This window comes from Chionomys nivalis, chromosome 16, assembly GCF_950005125.1.
Source record: "Chionomys nivalis chromosome 16, mChiNiv1.1, whole genome shotgun sequence".
Lineage (NCBI taxonomy): Eukaryota > Metazoa > Chordata > Mammalia > Rodentia > Cricetidae > Chionomys > Chionomys nivalis.
Genome location: NC_080101.1, coordinates 53,239,819 through 53,255,181, shown reverse-complemented (window position 1 = coordinate 53,255,181; position 15,363 = coordinate 53,239,819). Strand labels below are relative to the sequence as shown.

The 15,363-nt window shown below is 40.7% G+C and overlaps 1 protein-coding gene across 5 annotated transcripts in view; it reads left to right on the top strand.

Annotated features, from left to right (window-relative positions):
• Positions 1 to 15,363, top strand: part of Stau2 (staufen double-stranded RNA binding protein 2) — a 311,167-nt gene that overhangs the window by 99,901 nt on the left and 195,903 nt on the right. For all 5 annotated transcript variants that reach the window (XM_057790251.1, XM_057790250.1, XM_057790249.1 and 2 more), the window contains 2 exons: positions 12,536 to 12,695; positions 14,807 to 14,914. In XM_057790251.1, the coding sequence (XP_057646234.1) occupies positions 12,536 to 12,695; positions 14,807 to 14,914 (268 nt within the window). The remainder of the gene's footprint in view (positions 1 to 12,535; positions 12,696 to 14,806; positions 14,915 to 15,363) is intronic.

Below are 15,363 nucleotides of genomic sequence, written 5' to 3'. Positions count from 1 at the left end.
GCTTGCTCCTAGGCACCCAGACATAACTAGGGGAGTCCCACAGACAGAACAGGAGCAGTGTCCTCATGCCTCTTTTAAAACTTCGGCTTGCTTGTGGATCTTTTCAAATCAGTCTTAATATTTGAATTCCTTAAAAATTAAAACTCAGACCCCATAAAAGACATATTTTCAAATTTTATAGATGTCAAGAAAGAACTATCTAGACATTTTATATATATGCAAGTTTGAAACTGTGCCAAGACTACTTTACAGCCTTGTGATAAGACTTGTTATTTTTCTGTTCCAAGGGAGAGAATTTGGGTTAAAGCTGCCAGAAGTGTTCAAAGAGTAAAATAATCAAATGTCATTTGAATTCTGAGTTTTGGCCTTTAGAATTTTTAAATCATGGGTTCTGCAAATATTTTACAGATAAGTAGTAAACTGAGATAGAATTCTGGGCTAAGTCACATTCTGTTTTCAGTCTGAATTATAAATAAACAGAACCCAAGCCTCTCCCAGTCAGATCAGAAGATAACACTTTAATGTGCTTTGGACATAAACCTGTAGAGAAGATAGGAATGCCTAAGCTGTATTGAAATTTATGAGTAACATTGTCAAATGAAATGAGGTAATTATTTTTCAATTTTTAAGTCCTAATGTTGTTTGGAATGTATCTTTCTCACCTTGTAAAAATGATATCTAGCAACGTGAGATCCTGGAAAATAAAGTAGGGAGGACAGATGGGGTTTTTGTTGTTTAGAAAGATAGCATAAAGGAGTTGAGAAAGAAGGCTTTGAATGAAGTCACGTTAGGGAGGACAGCAAGATTATATGGTGCAGAAGATTGCTATAGTAACACATGTGAAGGTGGTTTGCCTTTGCTTAAAACTGTTTTAGGATGTAAAGTATTAATTGACAGGACTCAGGTATCCTTTTTTGATTGTTGTGTTGCCTCATGTGTCTTACAGATAGGGCACATCTGAAGACTTCTTGTGTATCTAAGGAAAAGGAAGCTTTTTAATTTACAGTGTTTTGTGTTTATCCCCCCACACCCCACCACTTACACACCAAGTAGGGAGCAATGAGGCATGGAAAAGAAGCCTTGTAAGTGGCTTTTGTACAGTCTAGGTTGTTCAACAGTGTGGCTCTTACTGCCATTATTTTCATGTTGCACCGTTTGATTGTCTGTTTGAAGTTCATGCTGTGGAAGCTCCAGAAGTCACTCTGGAATGCTATTTGTGACTGCATCTCTTGGTGTTGGTTCATTTAGAACCCTTGCATTAGTTTTTCTGGCCACTAAGGAGATGGTTGAATTAGACAAAAATGGCCAGAGCTAGAAGATAATAAGGCAGAGTTTTAGGCACTCTGTTTCTTTATTATCTGTTTGTTTGTTGTGCATGTGTGTGGGTGTGACAGGAGCTCATGCTATAACACACGTGAATCAGAAGTTTTTTCCCCTCTCAGCATTCAAGTGCTATGGAATGAGCTAAGTCTTCAGGCTTGGTCGCAAGCACCTTTACCCACTGGACCATCTTGTTTGCCTTAAGGAATTCTTCAAGATTTTCTTGAAACTCTAAAATTAGACTTGAATTTGACTCTCAACAACTCTATTGGGGAAAGTTGTTACCTCTCAAAGTGAGCTTCAGGACCTTTCCTGTGATGCTGGCTATTGTAAGGATTAAACAGATCCACAGGATGTGTGTAGTAAGAAATGGTTATATTCCCTCATTTGATGCAGTTGCATGCTGGCCAAGACTGTTTTGTGCAAGGATAACCTAGAACATTGGCTTCGAGACAGTGGACGAAGTCATCAAGACAACTCAGGGACTTCTACTTCAGAGACTGCTTTAGAAGACCAGGATTGGAATATAGATTTTTTTAAAAACTGTTTTTTAATTTTTTATTTTTATTTCATGTGTCTTTGTTGTTTTTGTCTGCGTGCATGTCTGTATGAGGGTTTTAAATGCCCTGTAACTGGAGTTGCCAACAGTTGTGAGCTGCCCTGTGCATGCTGGGAATTGAACCCCAGTCCTCTAGAAGAACAGCCAGTGCTCTTAACCACTGAGCCATCTCCCCAGCCCATGGTGTGTAGATTTTAATTAGGACAGGAAATGGTTCTGATGAAAAAAGCTGAGCCACACTGTGGAGGCTGTGGGTGGGAAGAGCCCATTTAATTCTTGCACAGTGGGGTTTCATGGTTCATATCTTAACAGTAGTCAACAGTGTGGGAATCTAAGCTTTAAGCACAGACTTCTTCCTGCTTAGTTATATATATTCTAATTTGTTGAAATAAATGCATCATATATTGAATGTTCATTATCAAAATTGAGCTTACTGTTTGAAAAAAATACAAACAGGAGAAGGAATGTCATTAAGTAGACCATACCACCTTTGAAAGTTAATAAGCTTTGAGTGTTTCTTTACCAAAGGAAAAAAGTCCTTAGAGGCAAGGACCTCTACACAGAGGATTCTGTCTGATGAAGCATTCTTTGTCATCTCTCTTGTAGTGCAGTCTGGATGCCATTAATCAGAGTGCTCTGGCTAATCTTAATTGTCATGGTGCTCTGAGGCGATGTGATGTGTAAGATATTCAAACCATGTGGGGTATATTACTAAGAATCGTTGTTAAGCCAGAGGATGAAGGGAACTGGAATGAAACAAGTCAGGCATCAGGTCTTGGTATTTCCTGTTGTTACTACTAGAATATTTTACTTTTTATGTAAAAAATGCAATATACTTAATTTTCCCTCTGATATTTATATGGTATGGTTTATATATACATATGTATCAAAATGCATGCCTATACACATACATAAAGCCACATTTGATGGCCCAAAGGAAGAGGCCCCAAGGGATCTTTAGTGTGCAATTAATATTTTGGTCAGAAAAATCAGCAGATTGTTTCAGTATGGTTATGTGTTATGACATCATATTCCAGTAAAGTTATAATGAACAGAAATTTTGTTTGTCTCTGTGGCAAACCAAAATGAGTTTTGTAATTGTCAGCAGACCTTAGTGATTGTCGTGGCGCCCACTCCCTCTACTGTAGTTAAAGGTCTTAGCATTCCAGTTGTGGTCCTCTGTTTTTAGGAGTTTATAATTAATTGTAAGCTTTTGCTCTACGGGGAAAGTTTACCATGTAAGATCAGTTCAGGAGTTGATTTAGGGTTTCAGGTGCTGTATCTTGAAGTTTTAAAGAACCAAATTAACTCTGTGCAGTTCCATGGAGGTGGATGAATGACAGTAAAGATGGTGTGTGTGCATCATTCGTGTAGTCTGTTGGAATCTTAACTCTGTGCAGTTCCATGGAGGTGACAGTGAAGATGGTGTGTGTGCATCATTCGTGTAGTCTGTTGGAATCTTTGATCTGTGCAATTCCATGGAGGTGACAGTGAAGATGGTGTGTGTGCATCATTCGTGTAGTCTGTTGGAATCTTAACTCTGTGCAGTTCCATGGAGGTGACAGTGAAGATGGTGTATGTGCATCATTCGTGTAGTCTGTTGGAATCTTTGGATGAAAGAGATGAGTAGTAAGCTGGAGAGAACTGTGCTTTCAGTATCCTGTTTAGTTATTGTAATCAAAGGACGAAAGATTGAATTTTTCAATTCTTTTTAGTCTTTGAATGTTAAAAATAGTAATTTACTATCATTGTTTTTTCTTTAACTTTTTATGTTTAATAATTTAAAAATAAGGATACTTATATTCATTTATAATACCTTATTTTAAAAATATACGTAATAGAAAACTGTGAGCCATAAGAATAGATGTTTAGAGTTTAAAACAGTGACTTTTTCTGCTGCCGTGCTCTAGATTTCTGCAGTCCCTTAGACACTGTTGATTGTCTGTGTCCCTGACATTGTATTGTAATTCTTCTCTGGCTCTGACCCTCTTTTATCCTGTCCTCTGCCATCTATTGTTTCCCCTGCACTTTGATCACAGGCATTAATCAGAGTCCAGCCTTAGGCTCTCTCCAGGTACCTTTGCATGCATCCTTTCCGGGTGTTTATCCACCCACACGTCTCAGTTATTGCCTTACTAATCTGCATCTTCGTTACTGATCATGACTTTCAGTAAACCTTAATTGATTTAGTCCCGTATGCCCAGTAAACCTTAACGTTGTGGACTCTCTCCAGTTTTATTCAAGACAGTCTGAAGAATACCACCACTTGGTGATGGAGGAGTTACTTTCATTTAATAAAGAAACTGCCTTGGCCCATTTATAGGTCAGCCCTTAGGTGGGTGGAGTAAACAGACAGAATGCTGGGAGAAAGAAGCCGAGTTAGTGAGTCGCCATGATTCTCCCACTCCCGACAGATGCAGGTTAAGATCTTTCCTGGTAAGCCAGCTGGTGGTGCTACACAGAATATTAGAAATGGGTTAGATCAATATGTAAGAGCTAGCCAATAAGAGGCTGGAACTAATGGGCCAGGCAGTGATTAAATGAATACAGTTTCCGTGTAATTATTTCGGGTAAAGCTAGCCGGGTGGCTGTGGGAAGCAGCCCTGCCGCTCATATTACAACAGAGTGGCGCCCAGCGTGGTAATGAACGCCACGTAAAACCTGAGAGGGCTTAAAAGGGACACAGAGAGAGAATTTAAGACAGATTTTTGCTGTTTGTGGGTTGCGTGCGGCAAAGAAATTGTCCTGACTCAGCAGCAGGAAAAAACTGGCTGTTTTAAAATGCCGGCTTTCTGGGCTGTGCCGCCATCGTAATCTGTCTGGCTCCTGCTGGAGACAGAGCTTTTGAATGGAGCATTTGGAGTAAAGTGCTATGGCTTGCTTGATGGCAATGTGGACTGCTGTGTGTCTGGAACTGCGTGTGGCTCAGGGGCACCAAATGGCTCTGAGGCAGGAGCGGCTCAGCTCCACCATGCTGAACTGTGCTGGTCTCAGGCAGGAACTACCGTAATTACCATAATAACAGCACAGTTAAGGTTTCCACTGGGCAGGACCATATTATCCGTATATGGTGCAACTTAAGTTTTTAAGAAGTGCTTAACATTTTAAGAAATGCTCTTGGATAGTAAAAAAAAAAATTACAGATTCACAATAAAACAGATTCAGACATAAAAGACCACAGTGTTGGATGAGTGTACGTAGGCTTGAGAGAGAAAAATATATATATAAATAATAAAGTTAATGTCTTAAAAAAAGGGTAAAGTCTTTAAGAGACAGTACAGATAGTTATAGATTAAAAGAAATAAAGAAAATATGCCACGTAAAAATGGAAAATTCACAGAGAGTCTGGATACTTTGTATTATTGTGTTTTCTTTAAAATTTTTGACTGTGAAGGAGCTAAGTGCAGAGAGAAATTTCATTATATGGGCTGCCAAGCTAAACCAGAATGGATATAAGGGTATTATGATTTCAGAATTTGGGTCTAAGGATATGATGCTTTGGAGAGGGTCTTCTTTTGTTTTCACATAGGATGAGACTCTGTGGATTGCGTCTATCCCAATATGGTATGATAGACCACGCCCTCCTGAAAGGTTGCTGTGAACACCTTCAGAAAATTACTTCATTCAACTGCTGACTGAGATGACCCTGACACACAGGTTACACCATGAAAGATCTGAATACAGCGCCCCCATTCAGCAGGAAGCAGTTTGGAGAGAAAAACTGCGCCCATGTTCCCAAATATGGTTTATAAATGTTCTTTTACATTTAAAGGGGGATATGATATAGATATGAATCATTTGCATTGGTATGGATTTTAAGGTCAATTTTGTTATATGTATATGTATTTCTGATCTTGATTAAGGTATTGTGATTGTGTAGTTCATTTAAAAATGTAATGTATAATTAGGAAATATAGGTTGCTAATGGATAATCATCAATAATAGTCAAATTTATAGTCATGTTAGTTAGATTTTCTAGATATATAGAGATATATTTCAGTTAGATAGGCATTCTTCATATTTTTCAAAGACTACAGAATATGGCATTTAAATGTTTTAATAACTTAGGACTGTTATAGTGAGGTACGTCTGCTCCTGGCAGCACCAATCTACTTCAAGAAGAAGATGGGCATCGAAGAGGCTTCTTATGGAGTTGGTTAGCCATTTGGGCAAGAAACTACTCTTGCCTGGACTGATGCATAAACTGGACACAGAGAACCCGCAGAAAAAGGACTGCTGAACTTGCCTAAAGGTGAGATGGATTTTTGGGGTTCCTGACTCATGAAAGAGTCTGCAAGACATTCTGCAGGACACAGCAAAAAGTGACTAAACTGTCTTTGGAATTTCCTGCTTGATGAAAATGTCTGCTGGATACTATGGGCCTGAAGGCTGAAGATGGATGCCCCAATGGTACAAAAGAACTTTGGGTGACTGTCCAGGCAGTGAGATGTCTCTGTCATTTCTAGAGTTTTGGATCTCTTGTTTACTTAGGTAATATTATATCCTTCTGGAGTCTTTGATGGAGTTGAAGAATGGATAGATAGTTATAGTTTTCCTTAGTTATGATAAGAGATAAAATAGATATAAATATTGTAGCTGTAATTCTTGCTTGATAACCATTTTGTTATATGTAATTTTACCACGTTAAAGTTAAAGCCTTTCTTTTTTGTTTAAACAAAAAAAGGGGAAATGATGGAGGAGTTACTTTCATTTATTAAAGAAACTGCCTTGGCCCATTTATAGGCCAGCCCTTAGGTGGGTGGAGTAAACAGACAGAATGCTGGGAGAAAGAAGCCGAGTCAGAGAGTCGCCATGATTCTCCCACTCCCGACAGACGCAGGTTAAGATCTTTCCTGGTAAGCCAGCTGGTGGTGCTACACAGAATATTAGAAATGGGTTAGATCAATATGTAAGAGCTAGCCAATAAGAGGCTGGAACTAATGGGCCAGGCAGTGATTAAATGAATACAGTTTCCGTGTAATTATTTCGTATAAAGCTAGCCGTGCGGGCGGCCAGGTGCCAGGAACGTAGCCCCGCCGCAGATATTACAACAACTTGGTATTTAATAATCCTTTAGACTATGTTGTGACTTCAAGTTGGGGTTATAACTCAGTGGTACAGTCCTTGTCTACCATGTGCAGACCCTTGGGTTCAACCTGTAGCATGGCAGGAAGCAAAAGCAGGACTTCAGTTGGACTTTGGTTTGGAAATATTTTCCAGCACTTTGATAATCTTTTAAAATAATTTTTAGCATTACAATTACAAATCCATTATTCCATCAAAATTGATCCTGTTCACAGTGCTGAGTCATTCAATTTAGTGATCATATCATTTAGTTTTAATTTTACTTTGTCTGTTACTGAGGGTGTCATCAGTCTCTTGTTCTTTAACACAACTTTTCCACGTTATCAACCTGTGCTTATTGGTCTTTCTGTTAGCTCTGAATCTCACAGGGTCCTTATTTTTCTTGATGTTTGAATGCCATTTATGTTGAATATTTCCAAATTTTATCTTCACCTTAGAACTTTTCCTTAGAGTCCAGGCTCATCAATATGATTGCCTGCCTGACATATCTGCTGGAGGTCTGATCTTCCTAACAGCTTCACTTTGCGAAGCAGAGCTGCAGGTCCCTTTGCAGTGTTTAGTATTCTTCTAGAGCTCTAGGGCGACTGACCAGGTCTTAGATTTCAGAGGCAGCCCTTAGATAATCCCATCTTTATTTTAGAAACTCATATAGAATTCAGGGACTTCTTGTTTCTTCTACTATGATACCCAAGTTAAGGCACTGTCTGTCCTTTCCTGAGGCTGATCTCATAGCTGGGATGTTGGAGCCCCCTTGCTTCTGCTGCCCTTCCCCTTCAGTCTGCCCTCAACATAGGAGATGATCTTCAAAGATGTGATTTAGATGATGTCCCTTATCTGCTCACAATGGCTGTCTATTTCTCTTAGGATAGAAGAGGAATCTTTAAACTGACTTTAAGGAAGGCCTGCAGAATCGGGTTGTCTCTTGTCCTTGACTTTCCTTCTGTACCTCTGCAGCTCTAGCCACATAGGTCTCCTTAGTTACTCGAGCGTGTCTCCCGGCCTCAGGATCTGGTCTTCTGTGTACCTCAGATGCACTGTCCCCTATTCCTGCATGGTTTGGTTCCTCCCTTTTTTCAGGTCTTTACAAAACTGTCCTTTTCTCAGTGAAGCCTTCCTAGCCACCTTATATAGACTACTGCCTGACACTTCTGAACCCGTCCCTACTTTTTACAGGTAATTTTTAACACACTAAGTAGTCTACATGTATGTCTGTTTGTCTTCTCTACTGTGTTTGTTTTTACAGTATCCTTTCATAAAAGACATTTCATAAGTAATTGCTGAGTTGATAGATTTTATCATCTACCCTAATTTTTAAAATTTCTTCTAAGCTGGTGGTGATGGTGCACATCTTTTTTTTTTGAATTTCAAATATCTTTATTAATTATTTGAAAATTTTATACATATATTCTGATTATATTCATTTCCCCCAATTCTTCATTAATTCATGCCTAATCTGCCGTCCCTTCCCTCCACAACCCAACATGTTTTACTCATTTTCTTTTTTTTTTATTTTTTTATTTTTTATTCTTTTTTAATTAAAATTTCCACCTGTCCCCGTTTCCCATTTCCCTCCCCCTCCTCCCACATATTGCCCCCTCCCCCCACTCCCCTCCCCCTATCTCCACTCCTCTTCTCCTCCCCCCACTCCATTCCCCCTCCCTCTCGATACTGAAGAGCAGTACAAATTCCCTGCCCTGCAGGAAGACCAAGGTTCTCCCACTTGTATCTAGGTCCAGGAAGGTGATTGTCCAAACAGGCTGAGCTCCCACATAGCCAGTTCATGTATTAGGATCGAAACCTAGAGCCATTGTCCTTGGCTTCTCATCAGCCTTCATTGTCCGCCATGTTCAGAGAGTCCAGTTTCAACCCATGCTTATTCAGTCCCAGTCCAGCTGGCCTTGGTGGGCTCCCAATAAATCAGTTCCAATGTCACAGTGGGTGGGTGCACCCCTCGTGGTCCTGACTTCCTTGCTCATGTTCTCCCTCCTTCTGCTCCTCATTTGGACCTTAAGAGCTCAGACCGTTGCTCCAAATTGAGTCTCTGTCTCTATCTCGATCCATCGCCAGATGAAGGTTCTAAGGTGATATGTAAGATATTCATCAGTATAGTATAGGATCATTTCAGGTTCCCTCTCCTCAGTTGCCCAAGGTACCAGCTGGGGACATCTCCCTGGACACCTGCAAGCCCCTCTAGAGTCAAGTCTCTTGCCAACCCTAAGATGGCTCCCTTAGTTAGGATATATACTTCGCTGCTCCCATATCCATCCTTCCTATATCCTAACCATCCCAATCCCTCAAGCTCCTCCCATCCTCCCCTTCTCACGTTTCTCATCCCATTTCCCCTTAGCCCCAAGCCGATGGTGCACATCTTTAATCCCCTTGGGAGGCAGAGGCAGGTGGATCTCTGTGAGTTCCAGGCCAGCCTAGTCTACCGAGTGAGTTTCAGGACAGCCAGGGCTAGAAAAACAAGTCAAAGAAATGAATGTGAAATATATCCTAGATGTGCTCTTTCTTCTCTTGGTCTCTTACCCCTCAATTAGTAGCAGCTTCCCAGTCACACCCTGCTCCCTCAGCTTCACTACACCCTGGCTGGGCTGTCAATCATGGGTATAGTTTGTGATGATACTTCTGATGATGTCGTCTAGGGGTCTTGATGGTGTTCATTTTCTCTGTCGGCTAAAGAATTAAAAAGCAGGAAGAAATCTGAAGCAGAACAAGTATCAACAGAGGGATCTCATGCCCTGCAGACAGAATCAACAGTTAAAAATGGTGTTTAGTTGGCGGTGGTGGCACACGCCTTTAATCCCAGCACTCAGGAGGCAGAGGCAGGCGGATCTCTGAATTTGAGGCCAGCTTGGTCTACAGAGTGAATTCCAGGACAACCAGGGCTACACAGAGAATCCCTGTCTCAAAAAAAACAAAAGAAAAAAGAAATGTCTGTCTTTATTGGGAAGAAGGAAACACACATGCAGACATACATAGAAAAAGACCTTCTGCAAAGCAGAGGGGAACTCAGAAAGTGGGAAAATCCAGTTCCTTCTTGAAGAGTCCCTGCTGTAGAGTTGGTCAGTTTGAAGACAGAAAGGATGGTTGATTGGCTTAAAACTGTTGTGTGACAGGTCCTGACCAGACCTTGAACTTGCTGAGACAATCTGTCCCCAGGGGCCACTGGGAGGATATAAAAGCTGCTAGGCTTTTGTCTCAGGTTGAGGAAGAAGCTGACCACCTGATAATTGGCCACCTTTATTACCTAGCCATGACCTCCCTCCCTCCCTTTTGCCTACCAGGGAGTCTAACTCCTGATCTCTAACTTCCTATGTAAGAATTAACTTAAATACTTCTCAGCACCACATCAGAGAAATACACACCTACCCTGCAGTAAGAAACCAGACTAGAAGGAGGAGGAGAACAGGAAACTCTCATATTCTGTTGAGACTGTAGGTTAGTATATTCATTATGGAAAACAGCATACAGATTCCTCAAAAACAGCAACGTCAAAACCAACAAAACACACCCAGCTTAGAAATAGAGCTGCTGCATGATCCAGCAGTCTCTGTGGAGCTGATTCTAAAGAGATTATCTACAGTCAGCTTACAGCAGTGTTCATGGGGGCAGGATTTGGAATCAGCCCAGGTATCCATCAGTGGATGAATAGCTAAAGAAAGTATGAATAACAATGGAATGTAGCTCAATCATAAAATGAATGCAATTGTTTCATATGCAGCAACAGGGGTGGAGCTGGTGGACATTGTGTTAAGTGAACTAAATCAGGCGTAGAGGGAAAAGCTCTGTGTGCCTCACATGCACCAGGAAGCTAGTAATTTGGTCTTGAGAAATGTAGGGAGTAGAGTGGTAGTTACCAGATTCTGAAAAGGGTGTTGGGCAAGAGAGAATGGGAAGAAGATATTTAATGGGGTTCACTGGTTTGGAGGAATGATTTATATGTTCTATGTAGTATAGCAGAATAACAGTAGGTAACAAAAGTTAGGTTAGTATTTCAAACAGAAAGCATTTTGAACATTCCCAGCACAAAGAAATGGTGCATGCCCATGACCCTAATTTTATCATTGTGCATTGTGTACCTATGGAATGTCACTGCCTTCTGAAATATGTACAGGTGCTGTGACCAGTTTAATGTAAACATTTAAAAAAGAATTAGCATAACTTCTTTAGTTTGTTATGTCAATATTATGTCTTTATTAGTTTTTATCATACTAAGCCGTCCCTCTGCCCCCATAGTTCCAGTACGGCCACTGTTTACTACGAGCCCAGTAATGCATGCCGCTACCTAAATGCGCTCACTCATCTCCAATTTCTGCAGTGCCTGTCTGTTCTCACTAGCAGACTATTCAGTTCTCATCTATCAAAACTAAAACTTCATTAGAAAATTTTCCATGATACAGTTGAACAATTTTTATTCCATTCATTTTTGTTTAATGTTACATTTCTTTTGGAAGTCAGTGTACAGTATTATGTATAGATATATATTGACTCACATTTTACCTTAAAAATATATCGGGAAATTTCATCTGTGTTTTAATAAATAAAGCTTGCATGAAGATCCTCGAGTAAAACAGCCACACTGGTCAGCCTTACAGACCAGGTAGCAATGACCCATACCTTTAATCCCAGCAGTCACACAGGAGGTAGTGGTGCACGCCTTTAATCTCAGCACTAGAGAGGAATATAAGGCGGGAGGAGACAGCTCTCACACACAGTCTCATTCTGAGATTGCTGGAAGCAGGATCACCATTTCAGACTGAGGTAGAGATAAGAGCCAGTGGCTGGCTGTTTTATTCTCTGAACTTCAGGCAAGCTTTATTTATTAAAATACAAATAAAATATCACTACAGAAATATATTCTTGTGGTTAATATTGTATTAAGGTTAATAAGAGACTATAGAGTACATTCCATAGTTGTTAACATTTTAAGTGAAATAATCTTAATAGTTATTATGATATAGACTCATTGAGCTACCACTAATTGTAGTTGGTGGTTTTACTCATTTACTCTTCGGCTCTTTGGGCTCTTTGGGGGCTTGCTACCCAGCTCCCAAATAAATCACACATAGTCTTATAGTCTTATTTTTTTCTTATGAATACCTGCCCTTAACTTGACTTGTTTCTTGCCAGATTTTCTTAAATTATCCCTCCTGCGTTTTACCTCTGGGCTTTTACCTTTCTCTGTTTCTGTATATCTTTTCTTTCCTTCTTATTCCATGTCTGGCTGTGTGTCTGAGTGGCTGGCCCTTCCTTTTCTCACTCCTTAAACCTCTCTTGCTTCCCGATCTGCTTTTCCTCCTATTTATTCTTCCTGCCTGCCAGCCCTACCTATCCTTTCTCCTGCTTTGCTATTGACTGTTCAGCTCTTAAGACCAATCAGGTGTTTTAGACAGGCAGAGTAACATAGTTTCACAGAGTTAAACAAATGCAACATAAAAGAATGCAACATGTCTTTGCATTTTAAACAAATTTTAAATATTTTAAACAAATGTTCCACAGCATAAACAAATGTAACATGCCTGAAAATAACATTCCACAACAACTAATGCTTGTATTCTCTTTTTATAGGTATCATTGCCCAATGCCGAAGATTTTTTATGTTCAATTGACTGTAGGAAATAATGAATTCTTTGGTGAAGGGAAGACTCGACAAGCTGCCAGACATAATGCTGCAATGAAAGCCCTTCAAGCACTGCAGAACGAACCTATTCCAGAAAAGTCTCCCCAGGTGTGGCTCTGCCGAGTGTGACAGTCTCTTTCCTGTGCTTTCCCCTGGAGGTTACTGAGCAGACAAATAAACTAATTGTATAATAAAAGCAATAATTTGTTCAGCTAGGAAAGGATCATGATAGTTTGCTTTCACATGCCCGTTAGTGCACCAAACTCACGCATTCCTTCTGGGAAGACCTCGGTTCACCAGTGGAAGTCCCTTGCCAGGCAGCATGAGATTTAGGCACCAGTGTATGAGGATGGAAGGTTCCATTTGCCTTACATTTAATGCAACCTTGTATTGGGCAAAGATTACATTGTGTTCACCTGAGATCAAGGAATGTAGGCCAAGGCCACACAGATTTTAGTAGTTCAGGAAGTTGAATGCAGGGCCTTGTGCTTTAAAGACAAGTGCTCTCCCAGGTGAGCCCCAGCCCCAGCCTGTGGTCACGGGATGTAAAGAGGAGGAGATTGTTTGAGAATTTGGAGTCCTATGTTGGCGAGAGGTCGATAGAATTTACCAGGCTAGCTTTAATATAAAATATTCAGCTTTAATAAGGGTAAGAAAAGGGGAACTTACAAAGCCAGAGTTCCCGCGAAGCACGGGAAAACAAGCGCACATGGATGGTAATATAGGCTATTTGGGGCCCCGGGGAATCACACCCCACAAACAAGGTGATTGGTTGAGATTCCCCATCAGTCCTACTTTAGTTTGCAAATTAGAACGCTAAGGCTATTCTTGGGCAGTTTTACCCCTTCTTAAGTTTTCATCTGCTGCCTCCATTGACTTTAATATCTCTAGTTCAGGCATTTCCAGCAGAACAGCCAGCCTCGTATTCCTTTCCAATGAGTTATTCAGACCTTACAGTTCAGCCCTCTAGATTATCTTTTTCTCCAAACATGGTAGTCTTTCTTTGAAATTTGTTATAATCGTGGGCATACATGTTTCTCTGCTGGTGCAACTGTTCATGGTAACCGTTGACCATTTCTAATTAGATCCTAAGCTTCTTTTTTTTTCTAATAATTTTTTATTACTTTATAAATAATACATTCAAAATTTCTACTTCCTTCCCTCCTCCCACTTCCCTCCAGCTCCCTCACTCCACCCCTCCATCCCCCTCCAGTCCTAAGAGAGGGCAGGGTATCTTGCCCAGTGGGAAATCCAAGCCCCCCGCCCCCTCCATCCAGGCTTAGGAAGGTATAGATCCTAAGCTTCTTCTTCTTCTTCTTTTTTTTTAAAGATTTATTTATTTATTATGTATACAGTATTCTGCCTGCATGTATGCCTGCAGGCCAGAAGATGGTACCAGATCTCATTACAGATGGTTGTGAGCCACCACGTGGCTGGGAATTGAACTCAGGACCTCTGCAAGAGCAATCTGTGCTCTTAACCTCAGAGCCATCTCTTGGATGTGAGGGCAACCTGGCTGTGACATCTGTCACCCCATTGATCACCAGGGTTGATTCGGCTGATCTGGCTGGCTAGGCGGGTGTCCCCTTCGTCCCTCACCACTCCATGTGCGTGTCCTCACCCCCCCCCAGCTGCGCGCTCCAACCTTCCCCAAATAGAGGAGGACCAGTCTTCCGTCAAGGGTATATGAGTAGCTGCGCTTCCCTACTAGAACCTCCAAACAAGCTCTCAAGATCCTAAGAGTCTTGATAGCAAGACTTGTCCCTTTATTCCCTTATCTCACACGCACATTGTTCAGCACAGACGAGACCTTCTAGAAGCATGTATTGCATAAGAGAATGAGTGAATGGTCTAGTCCAGACACGGTGCCGCTGTCGTGGTTTGCATCCTGTACTCTGTCTGCTATGTACGCCCATGGCCATGCTAGCTCTGCACATGCTGCACAGCTCTGCAGTAAAAGAATTGGGTCTAAAGAATATGTGGTTGGGAAGAAGATTTTCAAACTTAGCTTTAGCTGCTTCTGCTTCAAGCTAAATGAAACAAAATCCAGAAGGCTGGCAGCATAGCCCTTGACGTGATAATTCCAGGAGAATCCACTGTGTGTGTCCTTGTCTGCTATTTCAGACATGTTAGCTCAACCCGCCTGATTGCAGAACAATAGGAAAGTTACTGTGATGACGAGACCCAATGCTACCATGTTTTTCTTTGTGTGTGCTTAGAATGGTGAATCAGGAAAAGAAATGGATGATGACAAAGATGCAAATAAATCTGAAATAAGCTTAGTGTTTGAAATTGCTCTGAAGAGAAATATGCCCGTCAGTTTTGAGGTATGTGTTCATGTGCTTTTCTATGATTATTTAAGCAAATTAAATGATGTCCTAGATTGTCTCACGCATGCACATGCTTCTTGTGTTAAGATCCATTACCCTGAAATGATTTATGCCTTGGAGAAATGGAAATTATCGTAATGCTATGAATATTGTGGGTCTCCTTGTCTCTTCTGTACTAGACTGTCTTTATACATGGCATTTCAGTTTTGACATTAAAATTTGTTTTCTAATTGTAATTTCTGCTAATCTATAGATAGGATTTAGTGTTTTATTTACTTATCATTAATTTTACATTATTCAAGTTATGAGTCAGTTTAGTGTTTAGTGATGCTATGCTAACATCCAATTCCTTTTAACCGTATGGAGGTCAAAACCTGTTTTGAGGGAGACGCTGGCAATCATACCTAGGACTTTGCCAAATACTAAGTATGTGCTCTAGGACTTAG